Here is a 27776-nt window from a genome sequence, read left to right as displayed (position 1 = left end):
AGAAATTCTTCAAAATTGTACCGATTAACAAAAACGATTTTACTTACCTGTTTGCAGGAGATGTCCCAGTGTAGTATCCAGGAATACCACACTGTGTAAGAAAAGTAATTTCAAAAGTAACTTACCTGCTATTTTACTAAAAAGTCTATTCAAGTCTATGTACTGCATTTACTAAGTATTGCATTTCTCTGCATCCATACTGTAAACCAAATCAAAGTGCATGTACAATTATCATTCAAACTGTATTGCAAATGCATTACTACTGTAAAATACTTATTGCTTACCTGTGCCAAGCTTGCTTGGTTCTAGAAAATAAAATAACTAAAAGAGTGTGTGAATTCATTTGCTGACTGAGTGTGTTCAACAAATGCTTAACACTGTCCTCTGATACTGCCTTGCTGCTCGACCACACTGCCACAAATAGAGAGTAAGGTTCTATCTAATTTTACTTTTGCCTACCTTTGGGGTTCCACTGGACTCTGTGCACACTATACCTCACTTTGGTATAGTACATACAGAGCCAGCGTCCTACACTTAATGATTAAAGTAGGGACAACTAACACTACCCAGGTCAATACACCAGACAAGCAAGAAAATTCACTTTGGAGATGCACATCATTATATGACGAACCTGTGCAAGACAGCTAAGTGAAAGGATTGGAAATACACCATCTTATTAATTTTTGTCACTAATAAACCCCTTTTTGAACTGAAACCACAAAGAAATCTGCTCAACATAAATAGGCTACTGTACTTCACATCTGTGAATGGAAATACAGAGAAGCACAGCATGGACTGCAGCTTTAATGAAACATAAGACTACTTGGGCAGTTTCACTACAAGGCTAGCCACAAATCCTAATCCTAAAGCCCTGCTGCCCATCTTCCCATTTTACGTCCTTGCATCCGACCCTCTGACTCTGCTACCCAACTCCCTGTAGCCTAAGCAGGTACAACTCTGTGGGCACTGCTGCTCATCCCCTTGGCTGGTTTCTTTCTCAACGGTCCATTCTACCAAACATTTCATGCTTTATAGTGCTTACCTTGTCAGTCTCTCCAGGCCCATCGGAGCTGATACTGCCTTCACGTTTCCCCGTCTCACTGCTGGATGAGGCATTGAAGAAGAGACTGGAGGAGTTGCTTGTGGAGGTTGGGCCAATGAGACTGGCATGTGCTGGAGGAGAAGGCGGCGATGGCGGAGAGGGAGGCGAAGGAGGACTGTAGGCAAATCCACCCAGAGACAGACCACTATGAACCATGTGCGAGGGTGCCGTGTGGCTTACGGGCACATGTGGAGGAGGCGGTGGTGGTGGAGGTGGCTGCACCAACATGGAGGTAGAGGGCTTTCCCTGGCTGAGGATCTGAGACAAAAAATACAGTTAAAAGGGCTGCGACATTCATTGGTGTGTGAATTTGCTTAAAATGTATTGGGCTCACTGTCCACTTTTTTACAACCATGACTTGAAACAACTATCTTCTTTCTCAACATCTCTGCCTATCAAACACTTCTAGCAGTCCTTGAGATCAGTTCAGGAACATGAACCCATTAAATATAGTTCCAGCGTTGGTTTCGGATTGTGACATCTTTCTTTAGTCTATACATGTTTGAGCATGCAACCCCTTCTTTTGGCACTGTATAAGCCCATAAAGAAAAGCTACTTATTTATTATCCTTATCTCCATCATGCATATCTTCTATTCATTTAATAAATATTAAAATATCTCTATCTATATGTGGGAACACTTTATTTGACTGGCGTTTTACTGAGCAACTCTACTCTTTAGGGTGGGCGAATGGTCTCGAAGACTGCGGTGGGCATGGTGGCAGCAGTGGAGGTAACATGATCTGTTGTGGCTCCTACTATTGAGGGACCAAGAGAAGGCCTTCCTCCCATGGATACAAAGTGAGGGCATCTGGTGCCTCTGCTATAGTTCCTTCTACTGCTCCACTTCTTTTTCTCTCAGCTCTCAAAACACTAGAAAGATGATGTTCTCATTCTAATGGTTTAGGCTCAGTGACACTTAAGCCAACCATTATATCAAGAGATATATTGCCAGCAAGGTTTTAATTAGTGAATGTATCAAAACGGGGCAGACAATGTTGATGCTGCAGTTTCTCAGGGGGGCATGCAGTGTGTCTGGGTAGATTTCTAAGAGTCGAGGAATAGGAATAATTTCATGGATTTCCGATTTTCCTTCCTTTTCCTCAGAAGTTCCAGCTTGTAGTCAGATGAGCTCCTTCTGTCTCAGCCTTTCCATAGCATCTCAAAATGTGTCACACTTGTCTATTATGTGAGAATTTATAAGGCAAAGCAGACAAATTGAGTTTGTACTAAAATGTATTTCAACCACAGGAGACACACTGCAGATTGAATGAGTAGTGTCTGAAAATGGCAGTGGAACAGCAGCCTTCATCTGGGGAAAAGTTAGGAAAAACAGCTTGCTAGATTCAGAAATAGGGATACATTTAATGGCTAAACTGATTTATGTGAAGCTGGTGAACAGACCTTAAAAACACTTTGCTACTGTAAAATGGGTCTAACAAATGGCCAGCTGAGCTAAAGGAGAATTGGTGAATTATGCAATAGTGGAACACTGATATCTTAAAGAGGCACTGTCAAAATTCTTATACATTTCTACTTGGTTTCATTTTGGGGACCAGTTAAAGGGTCTTTTAACTAAAGGCATATTATTCCCTTAGGTTTTCATTAAAGAAAAAAGGGAACTCCCTTTTGGCATGTTTACATTAGAAGATCATAGTTGAACATGAACATTATATTGGTTTCAAGATTCAGAGCAGAAATTCTAATGTTTATGAATATCAAAGATCCAATAATGGAGAATCTACTTCTCAGTACCAGTCCATATTCCTTTGAAAACAATCTTACTCTTTTACAAGCGATTCACATTCTTTAAGTGTTCAGAGTAGTCTACACGCAAATATTCCTCATATGACCCAACAGACAGTAGAGTTGAAGTGCCACTCATCTACCAGCACCCTCAGAACCTCGAATCATCACCACACATTGTAGTAGTTGACCCATCTTGCAGCCCACTGGGATCTCAAACATTTTATACCCTCCCCATAACTTTCAAGTCTGCATAGTCTACTATACAGATGACTCAGTCCCCATGGGTTTTTACTTGTATAGAGACTCTGGCATGATGCATAACTTCCCAGTGAAGCTTCTACTCCTCACATGAACATCCAACTCTGTGGAAACCTTTACTCTCCTCCCTTACTGTACACGTTTCCATACCTCACGGCCATCATGCCTGAGAGGCTTATGTACTATTTCCTTTGTCTGAATCTCAACTTTCATACTCCTAAGCATCCATAGCGAGGACATGAACCACTGTACAGAACTCTCACGTGAACACAGAACACATTAAGACTTCTATTACGTCCCTTAAGCCCACTTGAGAATCCTATTAATTCCCTTTAACCAACACAGAATAACCTCAACACCACCCGTAGCCTCTTTTTAGACTCATGAACCGCTACCAGTGAACAATCTCCCCTGGCTCCCTTGACCCTTCCAGGAGCTCTCCTAGTCATACCTGGTTGGTGGCCTGAATAAGCTCCTGGGCCTTGGCTCTGCTGGCGAGGTTTGCTTCTTCCATTTTGAAGAGCAGAGCAGTCACTAGAATAGAAAGCAGCATGAGTCTAATGTCCCACAACCTTACCTCTATCCTTTCACTATCTCATGCAAAATATACTTGCAAGTCTTAAGACTAGCACACTTTCAAAGAATGGAAGATAAGTCAGATGCAACAATCATACTAAAAAAAAAAACTATATAGAGCATTATGTCTGCACTCTCCCCTCTGAGGAGGCCCCACAGAAAAAGGAGACAGACACCCAAAAGAGAGAGCCAGGTTCTGTTAAAAGGACAGTGAGAAACCGCAACCTGGGAGAGGGGCCTAGAGAGACCGTAAATGGTGAGGGGGACCAAGAGTGCCAGGGGCCCTGGGAGAGAAAACCCAAGACTGGGCTAATGAGGCTGGGAGCCACTGATATTGTGCATGGGCATCGACACCATTGTTAAACTGTTTTGCCGCAGGCGGGTGAGCATGGAGTTAGAGTAAATATCAGTAATGAGATGCTAGTAATGTGAAGTAAGGCATCGTAAAACGGTAAACTGTGACCTACACAGGCATCCGTAGAGGAGGGTGGGCACATGCGAGTCTAAAGCACTACATGCCAAGAACAGGTGTTTACGGGGTAAGTAACATAATCCGCTATTGGCATGTGTGGTTGCAGATACGCATGCTTTCATAGACTGTAAAACAGTCCCTCTCCCAAAGCGGTGGCTGGCCTGTGGGTGGTGCAGTCGTTTGAAAGACTATGTAGTACTGCTTGTCCAGTACTGGATTGTTGACGTGCTAAAACATCCACACAATAATGTTTTGTCAAGGTGTGTGTGTACCATGTTGCTGCTTTGCAAATGTCAGCAATGTGAATGTTCCCTGAAAATACTATACAGGCTCCAATTTTACAAGTTGAGTGAGCCCTAGGTGAAACAGGTAAATGTATTTTAGCTTTAGCATAACAAGTTTGAATGCATTTGATGATCCATCTAGAAATCTTTTTTTTTTTTTAAATGGGATTTCCAATGTGAGGAGGTGAGAAAGCAACCAATAACTGTGTTGTTTCTTGAATGTTTTAGTTCTGTCGATATAATATAATTTTAGCTCTTTTACCGTCTAAAGTATGAAGAGCTCTTTCCGCAGCAGAATTAGGTTGTGGAAAGACGACCAATAATTCTATTGAGTGATTAATATGGAAAGGAAAGACTACTTGGGCAGAAATGTGGGGTTTGTTCTGAGTACTACCTTGTCTCGATTGAGTTCGAAGAATGGTTCTTCTAAGGTTAGTGCATAGAGCGCACTGACTCGTCTGAGTGAAGTGATAGCTATTAAAAAAGCTACTTTCCAAGATAAGTATTGGAGTTGGCAGGAATATGTTTCAAATGGAGGCTCCATGAGCCTCCATGTTGAGATTCCATGATGCTAGTGGAAGCGTAGGGGGAATTACTCTTAAGTCCCTCCATGAATGCTTTAATGACTAGTATTTTGAACAATGAAACATGTCTGTTTTGTAGATAGGCTGCAATGGCAGCAAGATGTAGGCGTATTGAAGTGTAGGCTATGTGAGAAATTGGCCTGATATATGATGTCACTAATTCTAGTGTACACCTTGTATCAGTCCAAACAACCCTTATGGTGATTGGTTGTAAAGTCAACCTTATAGACCAGCTATCCTAGTGGTAGCATGGACAAGAGCAGTCTTAGGCTAAACTCTGAATGGCATGTGAAGCCAGCTGTTATACCATATGTAATCCCTTGAAAACCAAATGAAAGGACACCACAACAGATATATATAAAAATCGAAGGTATTTATTCTAGGCAAACCCTCAGCACTCTTTATGACATTCGAGGTAAGTACAACACAGTCTTATTTAAGCATACATTAAGTCACACAGGTAAGTAATACAGTTAGGCCCTAGGGGCCACACAAACCATATACTAAGTAAGTGGTATAAGGACCACTGTCACGAACACAGGATAGGCCTAGGCCATCGCTGGGGCTACACTATACTACCAACAGTTAGGAAGTGGGAGGCCCACGGGATTCAGGTGCAGAGTGGAAATACTCACGCGTAATGCGTAAAAGTCGATAGAATCACTAGCAGTTAGAAATAAGCAGTTTTAGGACACTTCTGGTATAGCTAGAAAGGCGAGACTCGGAAACTAGACCCTAGGATAGTCAATACCCTTGTGAGCACCGAAGTACCCAAGTTACCTAGCCCACGGGCTGCGGGTGCATAGGTGTGAACTTGCGTCGGGTTTCGTCGTGGACTTCTATGGATGCCTGAAGGAAAGTTGCTGACAGGCAGTCAGTGAAGAGTGTCCGGTGGATCCCAAGGTGGGGATCAAGAAGGAAGGAACCTGCAAGCAGAAGGGACAGAGTCTAGATCACCAGCCAGGAGCCGGGAAGGAACCAGGAAGGAACCAGGCGATGTCGTGAAGATGCCGGTGAAGAGGTGAAGCTTGGCGCAGCAGCCACGGGTACCAGGAGACGTCGAGGACGACCAGGACCAGGAGGTGAGCTGTCCCACGAAGGCTCTTGCTGTCGGCGGCGTCGAAGTCGAGTCAGGACCCAACAAGCCTTGGCAAGCGGAACCCACGTAGGATGGAGGACTTGCTTCTGGTGCAGACCAGGAAGGTCTGGGGTGCTTCTCTTTCACAGAGGAGCGGGTGCCAGTCTGGAGGAGCCGGACCAGCAAGTGGAAAACAAAGGTTCGTCATCGCAGAGGCTACTAGCCAACAGGCCAGCAACCGGACAACACAGGCCCCACGCAGAACACGTGAAGTGTGGGGAGCTGGTCTTCTTTGCAGATGGTGCTCGGGAGTGGGGCTTCTCAATTCCCCAAGCACAGCCTTGAGGGAGCCTCGGAAGTCGCGCTAGTCAGGTACTAGCCACTTTTCCCAAGTCGCCGGTCCCACGTCCCTCGTCGCCTCCACGGGTCTCAGCTTCGCTGGAGATGTGGATCTGGTTCAGAGGTGTCTGGAAGTCTCGGCGCTGGTCAGTCTCTGCAGTCGTCCCTCGTAGGATTCAGTCGCAAAGCAAGCAGTGGTCGCTGGATGGTGCCTGGTTGCCCAGGGTGGTCACTCCTTGGCCACAAGGGAGATTTCTTCAGTCTTTTTCCTGAGGTCGAATGTCGAAGGTCCAGAGTTTGTTCAAGTTGCAGATTCAGGTTAATCTAATTTAGCAGGGCTCAGCTAGCTACTAATATACTGGGCTAGTGGGCTGGGCTACCTGTAAGGTCCCTCCTATGGGTGGGACCAGGAAGGGGAGTGGCTACACCCCCTTTTGTTGTGTTTACTTACTTCTGTCCTCGCGACTTGCCTCGCGCTGCCTCCTGCCTCGAGCCTTCGCCCAAGGTTCCATGACGTTTACCCGTTCTATTATGGAACCTTGGGCGAGGGTGACGGTTGGAGCGACAGTTGAGTGCTGCCAGTTAGAGTGTCAGACGCCTCTTGGTGTCAGGGCTTTACCGGATTAAACTTTTATTATTATATCCTTACCTGACTCCGGATTTCATCATTACACCTTTCCTTTGTCCAGTTTCGCGCTGGTGCTGGAGTGCCCCAGCACCGGTTTGAACTGGACTATGCATGCAGCACCTTGTGTGCCCCAGGCATGTCTCATTCCTTTCAGCCCTCCCTGCCCCAATACACTAAAGTCTGTCTGGGGAGGTACTAGCACCTCCCCAAGCAGGAAACCTAGTGTCCAGGCCTCCTTGGCTGGGAGGGCTCCCGGCTGCAGAAGGTCAGACTCGTGTCTGTGGCAGCAGCATCCATTTTGTGATGCTGAGGCTTTGGTGAGAGTTAACAGCAAAGTAGGATTTTAACATGTCTCTCCCTCTAGAAGGGAGGAATAATATCCTCATCACCAGAAATGGTATGGGGGTATTATTCCAAAGTGTTAGACACCTAACACGACATGTTTTGATAAAGCCCAACCATAGTTACCATAACCGTTTAAGATTATAAGGTACTTTAAGAGTATATGGTAGGCTATATCATAGAACAGCTATAAGGACATGGTTCCGAAAGCTGCAGACAGGCTCAGCTCATGCTAGAGCACCATCTCACATGTTACCAAGCACTCTGCCTCCAGGATTGTTAAGGCCTGCCAAAGGAGTGGCTGATAGGTACACATGTGTCTATATATAAGGTAGGTATAGGAATACTACACCTAAGCAAGGTGTGATTACACGACCTTGCCCCAGCTGAGTGATCAGCCAGTTGTGTCATAATGGAAGGCCAGGCCAGGGGTGGCATAACACATGCTGCAGCCCCTGGTAGGCCTAGGGTACACCTATGCCCTGGTTACCTAGGGTACACTGTACAGGGTCCAATAAGGTGATCCTTACCAATTGGGTATGTACCTAGGGTACATGGAGTCCATTTTAAAGAGAGAGCAGACAGCCTGAGACCCTGAATGGCAGGATCTCAGGCCAACTAAGTCGAAAAACCAGCTAAACACTTGGCAAAAAGTTGGGGGTAACCATAGTCAGATATCCACCTTCCTACAGGCTACACCTGAGGTTTGAAGATGTAACAGATCACAAATAATTGTTTGTACCTGTGCATCTAAAGAGTTTAGTTTTTTATGGATGGCAATATAAAACAAATCTTTTCCATTTGGCAGCTTAGCATTTTGTAGTTGTAGGCTTACAAGCTTCTTTAACCCCTTCCCTGCTCATGACGGAACAGTTCCGTCATGAGCCACGGTTGCCGTGTGCTCATGACGGAACGGTTCCGTCATGACAATCCTGTCGGCGGCCGCTCCGCCTGCGCGGCGCTGTTTCCCCGCCTGTGCGGGGCGACAACGCAAATGGGCGGAGTCATGACGGAACCGTTCCGTCATGAGCACAGCTCAACTGTGGCTCATGACGGAGCGGCTCCGTCATGAGCACAGGCCCGCCGCGCTGCCCCCCTGCCCCCCCCAGCGCTGCAGCGGAATGTCCGCAGCAGCGAAGGGGTTAAAAATATCCATACATTGTTTTGGTAAGTTTAGATATCCAAATTAAACGACTTCAGGAGCCATATGGCAAGTTTCATTTTCTTGGGGTTAGGATGAGTGATTTCTCCATGGTTCTGTGTGAAAAGGTCCGGGTTGAGGCGAAGTTTCTTGTGGGAAACTTGTGAGAGTTCCAGTACTGTGGTGAGCCATGGTTGACGAGTCCAGGTTGAATCTATGAGAACTAGAGTGAGGGAGGTCTGCGTAAGCCTTCTGACCACATATAGGAGTGGGAAGGGTGGAAAAGCGTAGGTAAATATTCCTGACCAGTTCATCCATACAGCGTTGCCCTTGGATAGTGAATGTGGGAACCTGTACCCACAGTTTGGCCATTTTGCATTTTTTTGGGGTTCCGAACAAGTCTATTTGTGTAAACACCCATTTCTGAAAGTTTGGTCGGAGAACTTTGGGGTGGAGTTCCTATTTGTGGACTTGTTGCTGTGTCCTGCTGAGGAGGTCTGCAACTTGATTGCTTATCCCTGGAACGTGTAGTGCTGGGAGATAAGTGATGTATTGCTAAGCACCAAATGGTCTGGGCTAGGCACGGTCATTGCAGAGAATGAGTCTCCCTTGTTTCTGTGGATAGTACATGTTTGTCATTATACATCCATATGAGGACAGTCTTGTCTATGAGGTGAGGCCGAAACGCTTTAAATGCTACATGAACAGCTTGAAGCTGTAGGAAATTGATATGAAGACCCTAGTATTTGGGGTACCATACCCCGCTGAATAGTACAATTTTGAAGGTGAGCTACCCAAACCTTTAGTGAAGCATCCGCTGTGAGAATGGCTTTGGGAACTGGGAAACGGATGCCCCTTGGATAGGTTTTGTAAATTCCACTACTGCTGAGTGATGTGTGTGGCGGTTTATGAACACTAGATGGTGTAGCTGACCTTGTGACAGTCCATTGACGTGAGGGACATTCTTGCAGCTGTCTCATATGTAAACAGACATGTGGGACTATTGCGATGCAGGATGTCATCATGCCTAGAAGGGGCATGAGAGTCCTGACAGTGACTTGAAGCCCAGTTTGAAACTGTTGGGCTAGAGTTAGAATGTTTTGTAAACCTGGGAGCCGTTTGCCTTTATAAGCCAATCATCTAAGTAAGGCAATACATGAATAGTTTTCGTGCACAGATTTGCTGCCACCACGGCTAGGCATTTTGTGAATACCTGTGGGGCGGTGGGGATTCCAAAGTGAAGAAATTTGATCTGATCGTGTTTTCCTTGGAAGACATACTAAAGGTATTTGCGTTGTGAGGGATGGATGGGTATAAGAAAGCAGTCGTCCTTTAGGTCTAATGCAGACATGAAGTTGCACTTTTGCAGCAATGGTATTACTCCTTGAAGGGTGACCATGTGACAATGTTCCTATAGGATGTAGTGATGTAGGGGCCTGAGGAGCAGAATGGGTTGAAGTGACCTGTCCTTTTTGGGAATGAGAAAGAATAGTGAATATACTCCAGTTCCTGGATATTGAAGAGGGACTGGCTCTATAGCTCCTTTGAGTAAGATAGCGGATATCTCTTGTTTGAGGAGAGCTTGGTGTTCTATGGACAGTTTATACTTGAGAGTAGAATATTTGGAGGAGTGGTAATGAGCTCCAGAGAGTAACCATGTTGGATAATGTCCAACACTCATTGATCTGTTGTGATGGATTTCCATGCTGTGTAAAAATTCTGAAGACGTCCGCAACAGGTGTTAGATGTCCAGGGAGAAATGTTGAGCAAGTCATTGTTTAGTGTTTGTTTTTATGGTACGGGTAGAATATCAGCGACCGCTGCCTTTGAAATTATTACCTCTTATAAGTACCTTTGGAGAAGCTTTTAGAGATGGATGACGGTCCTTGGTTTTTTGCAGGAGGACCTGTAGTGTCTGTAGAAGCAGATCTGGCACCTTGTTTGAAAGTGGGGAGACGAAAAGACCCACAATAGGTGGGAGTTTTAAGGGCCCCGAAGATTTAGCCACCACAGTGTAATTTATCATTTTCTCAAGAACCATATCTACTTGATGGATGATTAAGTATTGCCTTCTGAACTTCAGTTTTAAAACCTGAGACCTGAAGCCAAGTGTGCCTTCGCAGGAGAAGGGTAGTATTGATAGCAGCAGTGTCAGAAGAATGTAGTGCACATCTGATGGAGTTCTAAGTAATTACCTTCCCCTCATGGACTAATTCATAAACCCCTTTTTTGGTGTTCCTCTGGGAGATATCGGAGGAGCTCCTCCATTTCATCCCAGTGGGCCCTGTCATAGAGCGCTAAAAGGGCTTGAGTGTTGGAAATCTGCCAATGATTAGCTAACTGGGTTGCAACCTGCTTTCCAGAGGAGTCAATAAGTTTTGACTCCCTGTCTTGGGGAGGTGCGTTCCCACTTGTTTGGGGGTTAGCTCTTTGCCTTGCAATGGCTACCACCAAGGACTCTGGTGTTAACTGTCCTCTATAGGGTCAGATGGTGCTGCCTTATATTTTTTGCCGACCCGTGGTGCGATCATATGTGCCTTTACAGGGTCTTTAAAAATCTTATCAGCATGACACAGCTCTCTTTTGAGCACAGGTAAATATTCAGACCCTTGTTGAGCACTAGTGAGAGTCTCTAAGAGGAAGTCATCCTCTATAGGGTCTTTAAGTAAAGGCACCTGGTGGTATGTTGCAGCTCTGGCTGTTAAGTCCTGATAATCTGAAGCATCATCTGGTAGGTATGGGCATGCAGGATAAATGTCTGGATCTGTATCCCCTAAGTCATAGGCGTCCCATGGATCCCTGAGAGGTGCGTTCACTCCTATATTCTTTTGAGGCCTTCCATGAAGGCATTTATGGCAGGTACTCTAAAGAGTGATAGATGTTGCCTGTTTTGTAGATAAGCTGCTATGGCTGCAAGGTGCAGTCTAATAGACGTGTAGGCTAGATTGCATCTTTGTAGGTGTAGTAAATAGCCTATGATGTGTTGAATGGACACATCTAGGGAAATGAAGTTATTGTTGTGACAATAGACCACAAAACGTTTACACTTGGCTGAGTAGCAAGCTCTAGTGGAGTCGCCTAGCTTCTCTAATGACGTTCATGCAGTCAGGGGGAAGATTTAGATAACCGAATTCTAGGATTTCAGGAGCCAGATCGCAAGGTTCAGCTGAGCTGGGTCCAGGTGCCTGATCTCTCCATGGTTCTGGGTTAAGAGGCGTGGAGAGAGGTGTAGCTTTTGGTGCCGTACTACAGATAGTTCCAGCAGTGTGGTGTACCACGGTTGTCGTGCCCAAGTTGGAGCTACTAGTATGAGAGTGAGGGAGTGCTGTTATAGTTTGCGCACCACTAATGGAATGAGTGGGAGAGGCGGAAAAGCGTACGCAAATCTGCCTGACCAGTTCATCCATATCGCATTGCCTTTGGACAATGGGTGTGGATATCTGGTGGCGAAGCTTGAGCATTTGGTGTTTTCGTGGGTGGCGAAGAGGTCTATTTGTGGATGCCCCCACATTTGAAAGTACGGGTGAATAACTTGTGGATGGAGTTCCCACTCGTGGATTTGCTGTGTTTGTCTGCTGAGCAGATCTGCCATAGTGTTTTGGACTCCTGGGACATGTTGGGCTAGGAGAAAGATTTTTTGGGGTATGGCCCATCTCCATATGCTCTGTGCTAGCTGAGAGAGCTGCGGAGAGTGTGTGCCGCCTTGTTCCTGTATATAGTACATGGTTGTCATGTTGTCGGTGCGGACTAAGACGGCCTTGCCTGAGACGTGAGTTTGAAAAGCTTTTAGTGCTTAGAATATGGCTAGTAACTCCAGATAGTTTATGTGGAGTAACTTTTGTTGAGGTGTCCACCTGCCCTGCATGGCGTGATGTAGTAGGTGAGCTCCCCAGCCGGAGAGCGATGCGTCCGCTGTTAATACTATCTGAGGAACCGGGTCTGGGAACGGTCTCCCTTTGGAAAGGTCTGTGGTGGTCCACCACTGCAGAGAGCGATGGGCCAGACCGTCTACCAACACCAGATCTGTCAATTGACCCTGGGCCCGATTCCATTGACACGCTAAGCACTCTTGGAGAGGACGCATCTGGAGTCTTGCGTGAGGTACTATGAATACGTAAGAGGCCATCATTCCTATAAGTTGCATGAACACTTGAGCTGGAAGAGTGTTCAGGCTGAAATTTGGCACGGAGAGCCTGAATGCTTGCTATCCTGGCCGGACTGGGGTAGGCTAGCGCTTTTGTGGTGTCTATGGTGGCACCGAGGTATAGCTTTACATGGGATGGTTGCAGATGGGACTTCATGTGATTTATTGTGAAGCCCAGGTCGTGAAGTAATTGGATAGTGGCGTGGGTGTGTTGTACACACTGGTTGTATAAGCTGGCTTTTATGAGCCAGTCGTCTAGGTATGGGAAGACATGAATGTGTTGCCGTCGGAGGTGTGCTGCCACTACCGCTAGGCACTTGGTAAACACCCGTGGTGCTGTGGTGACTCCAAAGGGGAGCACTTTGAATTGATAGTGTTGGCCGTCCACTACAAATATGAGAAACTTCCTGTGAGCGTTGTGAACAGGAATGTGGAAATAGGCATCTTTGAGGTCTAAAGTGGCCAGGAAGTCGTTTTGGGAGAGCAGTGGAAGTACCTGCTGGAGTGTGACCATGTGGAAATGGTCTGAGTGTATATAGTGATTTAGGGGTCTGAGGTCTAGGATGGGCCTTTGAGTGTCGAGAAAATATAGGGAGTAAACTCCCATATTTTGATGGTTGGTAGGAACTAGTTCTATCGCACCCTTATGTAGGAGGGAGATTACCTCCTGCTTTAGTAATGTTTAATGTTCCTGTGACATTGGGCGTTGTTTGGGGGGGTACATGTTAGTTCGAGGCAGTAGCCTTACCAAATTATTTGGGTTACCCATTTGTCTGAGGTGATGGTAGTCCAGACAGGAAGGAAATTGTGGACTCTGCCCCGACCGGAGTGGGATGGTCTGGGGGGAGTGGAGGGAAGTCATTGGGTAGGGGTGGAGGCACAGCGGGAGGTGTTTGTCTTGCATCTGCCATTATTACTGTTGCCCCTGTAGCCACCTCTTTGGTAACCCCTTGTAAAGGTGGATTGGGTAGGGGCTTTATAGGAAGTGGAAGCGGTGTCGGAGGAGTAGCCTCTGGATCTGCTTCGAAAGGAAGAGCGGCGAAAGGAGCGCCTGGGAGGGTGCGATTGGAAGGCCCCCATAGACTTCGCCGTATCTGTGTCTTTCTTCATTTTTTCTAGGGCCTCATCCACTTTTGGGCCGAACAGATGTTCCTGGTCAAAGGGGTGGTTCAGGATGGAAGCTTGCACCTCAGGTTTGAAACCTGAAATCCGTAGCCAGGCATGGCGATGGAGGACGCTGGTGTTAATTGCCCTAGAGGCGGTGTCAGCTGCATCTAGGGCACAGCGGATGGAGGTGTTGGTGATGGTTTTGCCCTCCTGGATTAGCTCATTGGCTCCATTTTTATATTTTTCAGGGAGGTGTTGCATTATGGCTTCTAGTTCGTCATAATGTGCCCTGTCATATCTTGCCAGAAGTGCTTGTGTTTTTGCGATGCGCCATATGTTGGCAGCCTGGGATGCAGTGAGCTTGCCCGATGCGTCCAAGAGTTTGGACTCTTTATCAGGTGGTGGTGCCTCGCCTGATGCCTGGGAGTTTGCCCGCTTTCTTGCAGTAGACACTACTAGGGAATCTAGTGGTGCTGGCCCTCTGATGTAGGTGGGGTCTGAAGGGGCGGCCTTATATTTTTTGTCGATGCGAGGGTTGATGACCCTGGCTCTGACCGGGTCTTTAAAGACCTCTGGCGCGTGCTTGATAACGCCTTTGAGCATGGGCAGGATGGAAGTGGCCCTGTATGTTGTATCGAAGGTATCAAGGAGGAAGTCCTCCTCCACGGGGTCAGTATGGAGATCCACACTGTGGTAATGTGCAGCCCTTTGGAGTAGTTGGTTGAACCCCATTGAGTCTTCTGGTGGGGATGGTCTCGAAGGGTAGAGATCATCCTGCGGGACGTTAGGGATGTCTGGAATGCTATAGTCGTCCCATGGGTCTGGGGAGCCTGTAGGAGTGGGGCCCCCTGTAGGTTGGTCATGGGGCTCGTCCCCTGTGTCATTATAGACATCATCATCATCCAGAGAGGGTGTGGGGGAATGATAGGGTGGGGGAGGGGAAGATGGAGGAGGAGGTGGAGTGGGTGGAGAAGGGGGTGAAGGTATTCTCAAAGGGGAGGTAGCAAAGTCTTTCCTCTTTGGAGGTGGGGCAGGCTTGTCCAGCTGTATCTTTTTGATGCTGAGCATCAAATGTCCAGTCTTAGGGTCCTTGACCAGTGTTTTTTGTAATGGATCAGGCCTAAATAGTTCTTCAGAGAGTGCTCTCTCCGTCGGTGCCGAAGGCATCGGGGGCCGTAGGTTTTTTTGTTTTGGAGTCTGCACCAGTTCGTCGTTTTGAACTGTGCGGCTTTGGAAGGGCTGGTTGGCCACTCTGCTCCGAGATGTTCGGCTTCGAGGTGTGGGTGTCGATGGCTTTGTGTTTTTTGCTCGGCTCCGGGGACGGTGTCGGCACCGAGGAGCTGGTGCTCGTTTTCGGCGCTGAGTGTTTCGGTGTGGCGCTCGGTGCCGAGGAGGATGAGGACATTTTCTTTTTCTGGCGTCGGTGCGGAGGAGTGTTTCTCGGCACCGACTGTAGGCTGGCTCGAGCCCGAGCCGCCGGAAGGCTTGATAGGCTTCTTTACTGGTCCCGAAGGTGCGGTGTGGGAAGCAGTGTCCTTGGTCGTGCCTAGGCCCGAGGGCGAAAGCGTGACCGAAGCCTTTTTGGATGCCGTCGAGGCTGGGGGTGGATGTTGGTACTCACGACCCCTCTGTGCCGGAGTGATGTCCTTGACATCTGAGTCGTCGGTCTCGGAGGCGCTGACGAGGCCCTCTTCGGTGTGCTGTCCTTCTGGAGCGTCGACGCCTTCTCCTAAGATGTCGTCTGGGATCGCTGTCGACTAGTGTGCCATGGTTCTTCTCGCCCTTCGGGCTCGAATGGTTTTCTTGGACCGGAAGGATTTGCACACCGGACAGTCTTGAGCCTCGTGTTCAGGGGAGAGGCAGAGGTTGCATAGCTCGTGGAGATCGGTGTGGGGGAATTTGGACCCACATCGAGGGCACTTTTTCAATGGTGTCCTTTCCATTAGCCAGGACCGGAGCTTGGGTAGGCCCGAAGGCCGTCGTCGAAGATCTGGATCGATGAGTGTGGAGATCGCGATCGCAAACAATACCACGAAATGGAGAGAGGATTGCGCGTCGATTGAAGAACTGGAAACTGTTCGGAACCGGAGTGCGAAGATCACATATGAGCCCGATGGCGGAAAAAAACAATCTGAGGATGGAGCCGAAACCCATGCGCAATTCGATCCAAAGGAGGTGTCACAGACCTCGTGACTTCCAAAGACTTTCCAAGAGGAAAAATGAATATGCTACTTACCAGTATGCATCTGTTCTTGGCATGTAGGGCTGCTGACATTCATATCTGTGCATAGATCGCCGCCTAGTGTTGGGTCCGGATGTTTGCACGTTGTTGTCCTGGAAGAGTCTTCGTAGTATCACGAGATAGGTGACTCCTCCCCTGGACCACAGTGCGCATGGGCATCCTCTCCATCCTTAGATTGTTTTTCGCCATTGTGGCAGTGATGGAGTAGGTACAGTAAGTGATGGCCATGCTATACAGTAATTCTGAGGGCTGCAGCTGCTACAGGCGCCGGGGAGGAGGGTGGGCGATATGAATGTCAGCAGCCCTACATGCCAAGAACAGATGCATACTGGTAAGTAGCATATTCAGTTCGAGGCATGTGGGCTGCTGAATTCATATCTGTGCATAGAATACATAGCAGTACCTCCTATGAGCGGCGGCTACCAGTGCCAGCTGCAGCAGTCTGAAAAAGAGTTTTGAGAACAGCCTGTCCTACAGCTGCCTGCTGTTTTGAGTGTACATCTACACAGTAGTGTTTGGTAAATGTATGTATAGTAGACCATGTGGCTGCTCTATATATTTCCTGTAAAGGAATGTTTCCCAGGAAAGCCATGGCCGCCCCTAACTTTCGTGTTGTGGGCTCGTGGGGGAATCATTAATGTGCGTTTAGCTTTTTGATAGCAAATTTGAATACATTTAACGATCCATCTGGCTATACCTGCTTTGGAAATGGCGTTGCCCTTGTGTTGTGGAGAAAGGGCAACGAAAAGTGGTTTTGTTTTCCTAAAGTCCTTAGTTCTGTCTATATAGTACATGAGGGCCCTCTTTACATCTAGTGTATGGAGCATTCTCTCCGCGACATTTTGTGGATTTTGAAAGAAAACAGGCAGTTCAATAGTTTGATTCATGTGGAACTGCGATATTACTTTAGGCATGAATTTGGGGTTGGTACGTAGTATGACCCTGTTTGCGTGAACCTGTATGAATGGCTCTTGAATGGTTAGTGCCTGGAGTTGACTAACTCTTCTTAACGAAGTGATTGCTACTAGGAAAGCTACCTTCCAGGTGAGGAATTGAATCTCACATGAGTGGAGAGGTTCGAAGGGTGGACCCATCAGTCTGGTGAGGACCAAGTTGAGGTTCCACACCGGTGCTGGTGGGTGTCTTGGGGGAATTACTCGTTTAAGTCCCTCCAAGAAGGCTTTGATGGCAGTCACTCTGAATAAAGAGAGGTGCTGCCTGTTTTGGATATAGCATGCTATTGCGGTTAAATGGATACGTATTGAGGTGTATGCCAGATTGCATCGGTATAGGTGTAAGAGGTAACAGATTATGTTTTGAATGGATGCGTCTAGCGGGTTAATGTCAATTGTTGTTGCAGTAAATGACAAACCTCTTCCATTTAGCCGCATAGCAAGCTCTGGTAGTGGGTCTCCTGGCCTCCTTGATGATCTCCATACAGTCAGGTGGCAGGTTTAGGTAGCCAAACTCTAAGACTTCAGGAGCCAGATTGCCAGGTTCAGCTGTTGCGGATCTGGGTGCTGAATTTCGCCATGGTACTGCGTTAAGAGTGCAGGTTTGATCCGCAGCCTTTGATGCGGCACCACGGAAAGTTCTAGAAAGGTGGTGTACCATGGCTGGCGCGCCCATGTGGGAGCAACTAGGATGAGTGTCAGTGAGTGCTGTCGCAGTTTGCGTGCCACCAGCGGTATTAATGGCGCTGGGGGAAAAGCGTACGCAAATCTGCCGGACCAGTTCATCCATATCGCATTGCCCTGCAACTGCGGATGTGGGAACCTGGCGGCAAAGCTTCGGCATTCTGCGTTTTCGTTTGTGGCGAATAGGTCTATCTCTGGATGACCCCACTGTTGGAAGTACGGTTGGAGAACGGACGGATGTAGCTCCCACTCGTGCATCTGGTGGCTGTGCCTGCTGAGCAGATCCGCCATCTGGTTGTCCTTGCCGGGGAGGTGTTCCGCCATGAGGAATATGTTCCTTTGAATGGCCCACTTCCACATGCTCTGAGCCAGATGAGACAACTGTGGAGAGTGTGTTCCTCCCTGCTTCTGTATGTAGTACATGGCAGTCATGTTGTCCGTCCGGATCAACACAGCTTTGTTGCACAAGTGTACTTTGAATGCCTTCATGGCTAGGAAGATTGCCATCAGTTCCAGAAGGTTGATGTGCATCTTCTTTTGTTGTGTTGTCCATAGTCCCTGCACTGTGTAATTGAGTACATGAGCTCCCCATCCCTGGAGAGAGGCGTCCGCCGTCAGTATTATTTGTGGAACAGGCTCTTGGAACGGTCGGCCCTTGCAAAGGTTTTGTGGATTCCACCAATGCAGAGAGTTGTATGCCCGACCGCTCACCAACACTAGGTCTTTTAATTTCCCGTGAGCCTGATTCCATTGACGTGCCAAGCACTCCTGAAGCGGGCGCATATGTAGTCTCACGTGTGGGACTATGAAAATGCAGGAGGCCATCATGCCTATCAACTGCATGAACACTCGCGCAGGAAGGGAGTGTTGAGGTTTGAACTTTGAGATCAGCAGTTGCATGCTGTTGATCCTCACCAAATTTGGCTGAGCTGTGGCTGCCAGAGTGTCTATGGTCGCGCCCAGGTACTGTCGTACGTGTGCGGGTTGGAGATGTGATTTTGGGTAATTTAGTGAGAATCCCAGACTGTGAAGAAGGTGAATGGTGAGGGACATGTGGCTGGCGCATTGCTGGGCTGACTTTGCTTGAACAAGCCAGTCGTCCGGGTAAGGGTAGACGTTAATGTGTTGTCTCCGTAGATGTGCAGCCACTGTAGCTAGGCACTTGGTGAATGTAGGAGAGTAGGGTCTGCTTTCTATGTTCACCCCCACTTTTTGCTTTTGCTTTACTGGTTTTCGACTTAGATGTGGCTGTGGGCCTGCTAACCAGACCCACAGCCCTGCTGTTCTCTCTCTAAATTGATACTATGTACTTTAGGTGCATAACCCATTTGGATAGGATCACCTTATTGGCCCCTGTACAGTGTACCTTAGGTACCCAGGGCATAGGTGTATCCCAGGCCTACCAGGGGCTGCAGCATGTATTGTGCCACCCCTGGCCTGGCCTTCCATTATGACACAACTGGCTGGTCACTCAGCTGGGGCAAGGTTGTGTAATCACTCCTTGCTTAGGTGTAGTATTCCTATACCTAACTTACATATAGACACATGTGTACCTATCAGCCACTCCTATGGCAGGCCTTAACAATCCTGGAGGCAGAGTGCTTGGTAACATGTGAGATGGTGTTCTAGCATGAGCTGAGCCTGTCTGCAGCTTTCGGAACCATGTCCTTATAGCTGTTCTATGATATAGCCTACCATATACTCTTAAAGTACCTTATAATCTTAAACGGTTATGGTAACTATGGTTTGGCTTTATCAAAACATGTCGTGTAAGGTGTCTAACACTTTGGAATAATACCCCCATCCCATTTCTGGGGATGAGGATATTATCCCTCCCTTCTAGAGGGAGAAGACATGTTGTAACCTACTTACCCGGTTAAAGTTAACCAGAGCCCCAGCGTCACAAAATGGATGCTGCTGCCACAGACACAAGTCTGACCTCCTGCTGCTGGGAGTGATCCCGGCAAGGGAGGCTTGGACAATAGGTTTCCTGCCTTGGGAGGTGCGAGCACCACCCCAGACAGGCCTTAGTGTATTGGGGCAGGGAGGGATGAAAAGAATGAGACATGCCTGGGGCACACAAGGTGTCCCGTGCATAGTCCAGTTCAAACCGGTGCTGGGGCACTCCAGCCCCAGTCCTGGCGCGAAACTGGACAAAGGGAAGGGGGTGTAACCACCCCCCTTCCAGGTCCCACCCATAAGGCGTGACCTAGCAGGTAACCCAGCCCCCCAGATTAGTATAAGAGTGGTAGCTGGGCCCCAGGCGATTAGATTATCCTGAACCTGCAACTTGAACATAAACTCTGGACCTTCGACATTCGACGAAAGAAGAAGACTGAAGAATCTCCCTTGTGGCCAAGGAGTGGCTACCCTGTGCAAACAGGCACCATCAAGAGACTACCCTTTGCTTTGCTGAAGTTCTACGAGGGACCGACTGCAGAGCCCGACCAGAGCCTTTACTTCCAGACTTCTCCGACCCTGATCCACATCCACAGCCGAGCTGAGATCCGTGGAGGCGACGAGAGACGTGGGACCGGCTACCTGGGAAAAGTGGCTAGTATCTTCAAGCGCAGCTTCTGAGGCACCCTCGGAGTTGTGCACCGGGGATTGAGAAGCCCCAACCTCAAGCACCATCTGCACCGAAAATCAGCCCCCCACACTCCACGAGTCCTGCGTGGGGCCCTTCTGCATTTTCCTGCTTGCCGCGTCTGTCCGGTTGCTTGCCCGTTGGCTAGTGGCCTTTGTGACGACGCATCCAGAAATCTTCACCGCTGGTTTGGCTCCTCCAGACTGGCTCCAGCTTCCTTGCAAAAGAAAAGCACCCCAGACCTTCCTGGTCTGCACCAGAAGCAAGTCCTCCGTTCTTCGTGGGTTCCGCTTGCCAAGGCTTGGTGAGTCCTTGTCCAACTTCGACGCCGCCGACAGCAAGAGCCTTCGTGGGACAGCTCGCATCCTGGTCCTGGTCGTCCTCGACGTTCCCTGGTCCTCGTGCAGCGACAAGCTTCACCTTCACCTGCAATCTTCAAGACATCGCCTGGTTCCTTCCTGGTTCCACGTGGTCACTGGCTAGTGACCTTGACTCTGTCCCTTCTGCTTGCAGGTCTCCTCTCTTCTTGATCCCAGCCTTGGGATCCACCGGACACTCTTCACTGACTGCCTGTCAGCAACTTTCCTTCAGGCATCCATAGAAGTCCACGACGAAACCCGACGCAAGTTCACACCTATGCACCCGCAGCCTGTGGGCTAGGTAACTTGGGTACTTCGGTGCTCACAAGGGTAGTGACTATCCTAGGGTCTAATTTCCGAGTCTCGACTTTCTAGCTATACCAGAAGTGTCCTAAAACTGTTAATTTCTAACTGCTAGTAATTCTATCGACTTTTACGCATTACGCGTGAGTGTTTCCACTCTGCACCTGAATCCCGTGGGCCTCCCACTTCCTAACTGTTGCTAGTGTACTGTAGCCCCAGCGATTCCCTAGGCCTAGGCCTATCCTATTATAGTGGTCCTTATACCACTTACTTAGTATATGGTTTGCGTGGCCCCTAGGGCCTAACTGTATTACTTACCTGTGTGACTTAATGTATGCTTAAATAAGACTGTTGTACTTACCTCTAATCTCATAAAGAGTGCTGAGGGTTTGACTAGAATAAATACACTTTATTTTATATATATCTGTTGTGGTGTCCTTTCATTTGGTATTCAAGGGATTATATATGGTATCACAGCTGGCTTCACATGCCATTCAGAGTTTAGCCTAAGACTGCTCTTGTCCATGCTACCACTAGGATAGCTGGTCTATAAGGTTGACTTTACAACCAATCACGATAAGGGTATTTGGACTGATATAAGGTGTACACTAGAACTAGTGACATCATACATCAGGCCAACTTCTCACAGTGAAGACCCTGGGTGCTGTTGTCACTCCGAAGGGGAGAACTTTGAATTGATAGTGTTGTTCCTGAATAGTGAACCTGAGAAATTTCTTGTGTGATGGGTGTATGGGTATGTGGAAGTACGCATCTTTGAGGTCTAGTGTGGCTAGGAAGTCTCCTTGGCTGAGCAGCGGGAGAACCTGCTGTAGGGTGAGCATATGGAAATGCTCTGAGAGAATGTAGTGGTTGAGGGGTCTCAGGTCTAGTATAGGTCTGAGTGACCCGTCCTTTTTTGGGATTAAGAAGTACAGAGAATACACCCCTGTCCCCTGCTGGTTGACGGGCACGACCTCTATTGCACCTTTTTGGAGCATACTTAGCACTTCCTGCTGCAATAATGCTAAGTGCTCTACGGACATAGGACGGTGCTTTGGCGTTATGTTGGGTGGAGTGGAGGTTAATTCGAGACAGTAACCGTGCTGGATAATGTCCCTGACCCACCTGTCTGTGGTGATGGTTTTCCACGTGGACAGGAACCGCTGGAGTCTCCCCCGACAGGTGTTATGTGGTCGGGGGGAAGGGGGAGGGAGTCACTGTTTGTTTTTGGGGGAGGACCTGGTGTTGCCGTAACCACGTCCCCTGCCCTTGGTGCTGGAGCCACGATATCCACCTCTGTTGTTTTTATCGTAGGTACTCTGTGTGCCCCCTTTAGTGTATTGCTGCTGTGACCCCTGGCCTCTAGCTGCACCTCTATTCCCGGGGCGACGAAAGGAGCCACTACGAAATTGCTGCGTCTGCAGAGCCCCCATTGATTTCGCAGTGTCAGTGTCTTTTTTAATTTTTTCGAGGGTAGTGTCAACTTCGGGGCCGAATAAGTAGTCGGGGTTGACTGGCTGATTTAGGATGTTGTTTTGAATCTCTGGTTTGAATCCTGAGATTCTCAACCATGCGTGTCGTCGTAACATGACGCTGGTGTTGATTGCCCTTGCTGCTGTGTCGGCAGCATCCAGGGCGCACTTAATGGATGCATTGGTAAGGAGTTGTCCCTCTCTGATGAGGAGCTCCGCTGCCTCTTTGTATTCATCTGGCAAATGCTGGAGTAGTGATTCTAGCGTGTCGTAGGAGTGCCTGTGTATTGGCAATGCGCCAGATGTTTGCTGCTTGCGCTGCAATTCTTTTGCCTGATGTCTCCAGCACTTTGGACTCCTTGTCTGGGGGAGGAGCATCACCTGTTTGCGAATGGGCTCGTTTGCGAGCGTTAGCAACCACCATGGAGTCCAGAGGTAGCTGACCTCTAATGTACGTAGGGTCTCCGGGCGCAGGCTTGTATTTTTTTTCAATCCTGGGGTTTAGCACCCGTGCCCTGGTTGTTTCTTTGAAAATGTCCTTTGCAGGTTTGAGAACTCCTTTTAACATGGGCAGAGTTTTGACAGTTCCTTCGGAGGAGGCGAAAGTGTCCACTAAGAAGTCTTCTTCAACAGTGTCAGAATGGAGTTGTACTCCATGATTGGCGGCAGCTCGTTCTATGAGGGCATTGAAGGCAGCAGTGTCCTCTGTGGGAGATGTTTTGGCGCTGTAAAGCTGCGTGTCCTGGGTATCTGGCGCGGTACCCTGGTCTGTAGGGTCATCCCATGCCTGATCTTGGTCCTGCTGCTCATCACGATCGACATCCCCAGGGTAGGTGGTATCATCTCCCATGTAGTCCTCCACTGCGTCCGTGTTTGAAGGCGTAGGAGAAAAGGACTGGGGATCCTGATAGGAGGTTTGTAAGCGTTCATACAGAACTGGTTCCGACCCCGCTGGCATTTTGTGCTTGAGAGGTATTTTGTAGGAGTCCAATCCCCTCTCTGGCGTGATCTTCCGTTTGCGGAGCATCAGTCTACCAGTGTCGGCGTCGATGAATTGTGGCTGTGAAGGCTCAGAATCTGTGTGTCCAGTAGACGGGGTGCTTTTGGAGCCTTGTGCGGGTCGGGGCTCAACGTGGATCGGAGGGCTGCCCGTTCCCTGATGCGTTGCAACGACGCCGCGACTTGTCGCACCGAGAACGCCGAAGGTTCTTTGGAGCCGGTCGGCACCGTGGAGGTAGGCGTCGACTGCTTTGGAGCCATGGGGTCATCGATCCGAAGACAGGTATCAACGGCCGTTGGAGTTGACGACTTGGCGTGTGCTGCTGTCTTCGACGTGGACTCAGATGGAGCGGCCATTTTGACTTTGGTGGTCGGGGCCGACTGCTTCGGTGCCAGAGACCGAGGCGCCGTGGGGGGACCGAGTGCCTTTTTCTTCGGGTCGGTACCGATATCCGCTGCCGTGAGTTCGGCGCCGAAATCCCTTTTACTGTGTTCGGAGCCGACGGCCTTTGCTGGCGTCGAAGGAGTGGAGGGCGTCGAGGCCTTCGAGCCGATTACAGCCAGTTTCACTTTTGGTTTCGGTGGAACTGGTGCGACGATTGGTTTCGGTTTCGTTGAAGGGAATCCAGTCGTCTTTGTTAATAATGGCTTGTGTGGGATGTTCGAGGCCGGGCCCGAAGGCGGGGCCGAAGAACTTTGGGATTGATCTCGGGTAAGGCCCGGAGGCGATCCCTCGACCTGAGCCGTAGAATGACGCACTTTGACGGCCTCCGTATCGACGGGTGGGCCTGGCTCCTCGCTAGAGCTATCTTCTTCGGCCCCAAAGGCCTCATCGTAGTCTCCTACCTCGTCGATGACTTCATCCCTTTGAAAAAGCACTTCGTCGTCGTCTTCCGTCCGGGAATCGTGTTCGGAAGCGGGGCTGGAGTTTACTTCTTCCACGCTCTCTGCGTCCTCGTCCTTGGTGCTGAAGATGTTGGCCGGGGCAGGCGCCAATTGCTGCGCTTCTAATCTCGCCGCCCGTCGATTCCGGAGAGTCTTCTTCGATCGGAATCGGGCACAGGCCATACATTTCGACTCATCGTGATCCGGTGAGAGACATTTGTTGCATACCGGGTGGACGTCGATGTGTGGGTATTTTGCGTGGCATAAAGGACACCGTTTGAATGGAGTCCTCGATTCCATCGTCGATGTAAGTTCGATGTTCGGACCAAACGGATCCGAAAGGCTGGAAGAAGGTTCTAAACTAGTAAAGAAAGTAGTCGATACCGAACGGGAACAGTACCGACGAAAACTAAAGGCCTTTTGGCCTTAAACTGAATTTTCCTAACTCGAGCTAAGATAAGCACATCCGAACCCAATGGCGGAAAAAAACAATCTAAGGATGGAGAGGATGCCCATGCGCACTGTGGTCCAGGGGAGGAGTCACCTATCTCGTGATACTTCGAAGACTCTTCCAGGACAACAACGTGCAAACATCCGGACCCAACACTAGGCGGCGATCTATGCACAGATATGAATTCAGCAGCCCACATGCCTCGAACCAACTGCAAACATCCGGGCCCAACACCAGATGGCGATCTATGCACAGTGTGTAATCTGCAGCTCATATGCCTCAAACTCTTAATTCCGGGATGAATTTATAAAGTCTTGCCTCAAATCAAGCAGCTCGGTTCCAAGGATAGACACGGGTGGCGTTTTCGATCTGAAGGTGTAGCATTTCCTTTGGTTTTTGCTTTGTTCGCCATTAGTTGGCAGGGTATGCTCAGACGTGAGTCCCTTGCTCACTTTGCCACTGGATTCAAGCAAGCCTGGCTGAAGACGGCTGAAATGCCAGAAACCGGTCCTAGGAAGCTTGTTTCCGGTCCAGGGAAGACATGGTTTGGCAGTTTGGGCTTGACTGTTCCCATGAGGCACAGGGTCAGACTGATTTGCATATGGCCATGTCTGAACTGGGGTGGCAGAGTGGGCTAAAGAACGGTGATGGATTAAACCCAGATCAGTTGACTGGGGGTGAGTGCTTGCAATGTTCAACACTCCATCCATCATTTCCTTTGGTGGTAGCATTTCAGTGCCAGTAAAAGTTTAGTTTTTGGCGCCGGTGTGGTACGAGGCATGGCACTCTGTCCTTTGTCTTTGAGTACCGAACTTACAGTCCGATGTGTCGGTGCTGAATCAGATTTGGTGGAGGCCCCTGCTGTAGGCTGTTTCGGTGCAGAGCCAGACGGCGGGGCGTCTGAGTCTGTACTTCAGTGCACGCCAAGGCTTTTGTGTAGTGGTGACCCACGAGCAGTTTTATCTGTCGGAGCTGATTTTTTGGGTTTTGGATCTGGGACAGATGTACTCGTGGTCCAAAGCTTCTCAAAAGACTCCGTGATGACTGGATCTTTTACAGCCTCCGACTCGGATTCATCGATGGAGAAGGATTCTTCTTGGGCTTTTGAGACTTCCTCCTCTTCTTCATCCTGTCGACCAAAGATGTTGGGTGTGTCGTCTACTTGCCTGCACTGCATTTCTAGGCACTGTGCGTGTCGATCCCAAACGATTTTTTTTGATAAGAACAATCTGCAGGCCTCACAGGTATCCTCCCATGATCGGGCAGCAGACATAAGTTACAAATCGAATGCTGGTTGGTGCGAGTAAATTTTGAATGGTAATTGGGACAGAAGAGGAACGGAGTGCATCCCATCAGAAGCTCATTTTTCAGTTGGAGCTAGTAAATTTTAGAGGGCGCAGACGGGCATGGCCCATAGGAAGTGGAGGCGAGTCAAAGAACCAGACGCGCAAAATTGTTGTTTTGTTCTTAATGCAAGAGTGACTAAGCGATCAAGACAATACCGCCAAAAAGAACTACTGGCGAACTGAAAGAAGTCTAAAAGGATCTCGAACCGGAACGAGAGAGAGTACACCTGAACCAGTTGATAGAAAGAAATAATCTAACAATGGATCGATGCCCATGCTCAATATTATCAAGGAGAAGCCACACAGCCTTGTGACTTGAAAGAATTCTTCGAACAAAAACAACTTGCATTCATTCGAGCGCAACATTAAATGGTAGACTTATGCAAAGTATGTGTATCTATAGGCACACAAGCCTCAAACATTAGGTTCTTCCACAGTTAGCGCATGTATTTCGCTAACGCTTCGTAGAGATGTTATTTATACAAGGAAGGCCACCTTCCATGTTAAAAATTGTATTTGACAGTTATGTGGTGGTTCAAATGGTGGCTCCATTAGTCGTGTTAGAACAATGTTCAGGTTCCACATGGCTACTGGGGGTTTACATGGTGGAATGACTCATTTTAATCCTTCCATGAAGGCTTTGAAAACACAGGAATGCGGAAAAGTAATTGGTGCTTCCTGTTTTGTAGGTATGTAGCAATGGCTGCTAAATGTAGGCGAATTGAGGCATATGCTTAATGTGCCTTTTATAAGTGTAACAGGTAAAAGACTAGTTGTTGTTCTGTTGGTGAAGAGCTGATGTTTAAGGGCGCACAGTAGATGAAACATTTCAATTTTGGTGCATAGCAAGCCCTCGTGGTCGGCCTTCTGGCCTCCTTAAGAATAGTCATGCATTCTGGAGGTTGAGCCAGGTATCCAAACTCTATGACCTCAGGCGCCAGCTGTGAGAAAGTGCCATCTTTATTGCATGGTATGCCCCCACTTTTTGCTGAATGTACTTTGACTGAGTGTGCCCTAGGCTCCTGCCAATCAGGTGCCCAGGGCCTATGTTCCTTCCCAAAACCTCCAACCCAAATTGGCAAACCCTGGCCACATGTCAGCCCCTGGTAAATGGTACCCTAGGTACCCAGGGCCTTGTGACCAGGGAAGGCCTCTAAGGGCTGCAGCACTCATTATGCCACCCTTAGAGGCCCTGTACCCTAACACACACACCCTGTCCTTGCAGGCTGAGTGGATACAGGGCAAAACAGAGAGTCGACATGGCACACATCCCTGTGTGCCATGCCCACAACCTACACTGCCCTGGCATACATCAGCCACCCCCCTAGCTGGGTGCCCTATGCCAGTGGTGTGGGCACAGGAGCATGAGCCCTGTGCCCCTACAGTACCCGGATCCATTCCTGGGCCCTGTAAGTGCAGTGCTGCCATTTAAGGGTACATGGTGCTGGGAGCTTGTCAAACCCGAACTCCACAGCACCATAATGGCATCACTGAAGACTGAGAAGTTTGATATCAAACTGCTCAGCACATTAAACCCACACTGATGCCAGTGTGGGATTTAATGTGCCAAGCACCACAAAGGGCATCTTAAAGAGGCCCCTTGAAACCTAACCTACAATCCACATCAGGTCTGAGAGGCTGCCACCCAGCAGACATGTTGCTGGACCCCTGGGTAGGAGAGCCCCTGCTCTC

General features: G+C 48.6%; 1 protein-coding gene across 5 annotated transcripts in view; it reads right to left on the bottom strand.

Moving 5' to 3' along the window:
* SCAF1 (SR-related CTD associated factor 1) overlaps window positions 1–27776 on the bottom strand; it is a 301034-nt gene that overhangs the window by 74631 nt on the left and 198627 nt on the right. For all 5 annotated transcript variants that reach the window (XM_085616151.1, XM_085616152.1, XM_085616154.1 and 2 more), the window contains 2 exons: window positions 3560–3642; window positions 1043–1360 (listed from right to left, as the gene is read on the bottom strand). In XM_085616151.1, the coding sequence (XP_085472277.1) occupies window positions 1043–1360; window positions 3560–3642 (401 nt within the window). The remainder of the gene's footprint in view (window positions 1–1042; window positions 1361–3559; window positions 3643–27776) is intronic.

This window comes from Triturus cristatus, chromosome 7 (genome assembly GCF_964204655.1).
Source record: "Triturus cristatus chromosome 7, aTriCri1.1, whole genome shotgun sequence".
In the NCBI taxonomy this organism is placed as follows: domain Eukaryota; kingdom Metazoa; phylum Chordata; class Amphibia; order Caudata; family Salamandridae; genus Triturus; species Triturus cristatus.
Note: the sequence above shows the minus strand (reverse complement) of the source record. Positions and strands in the feature narration are given on the sequence as shown.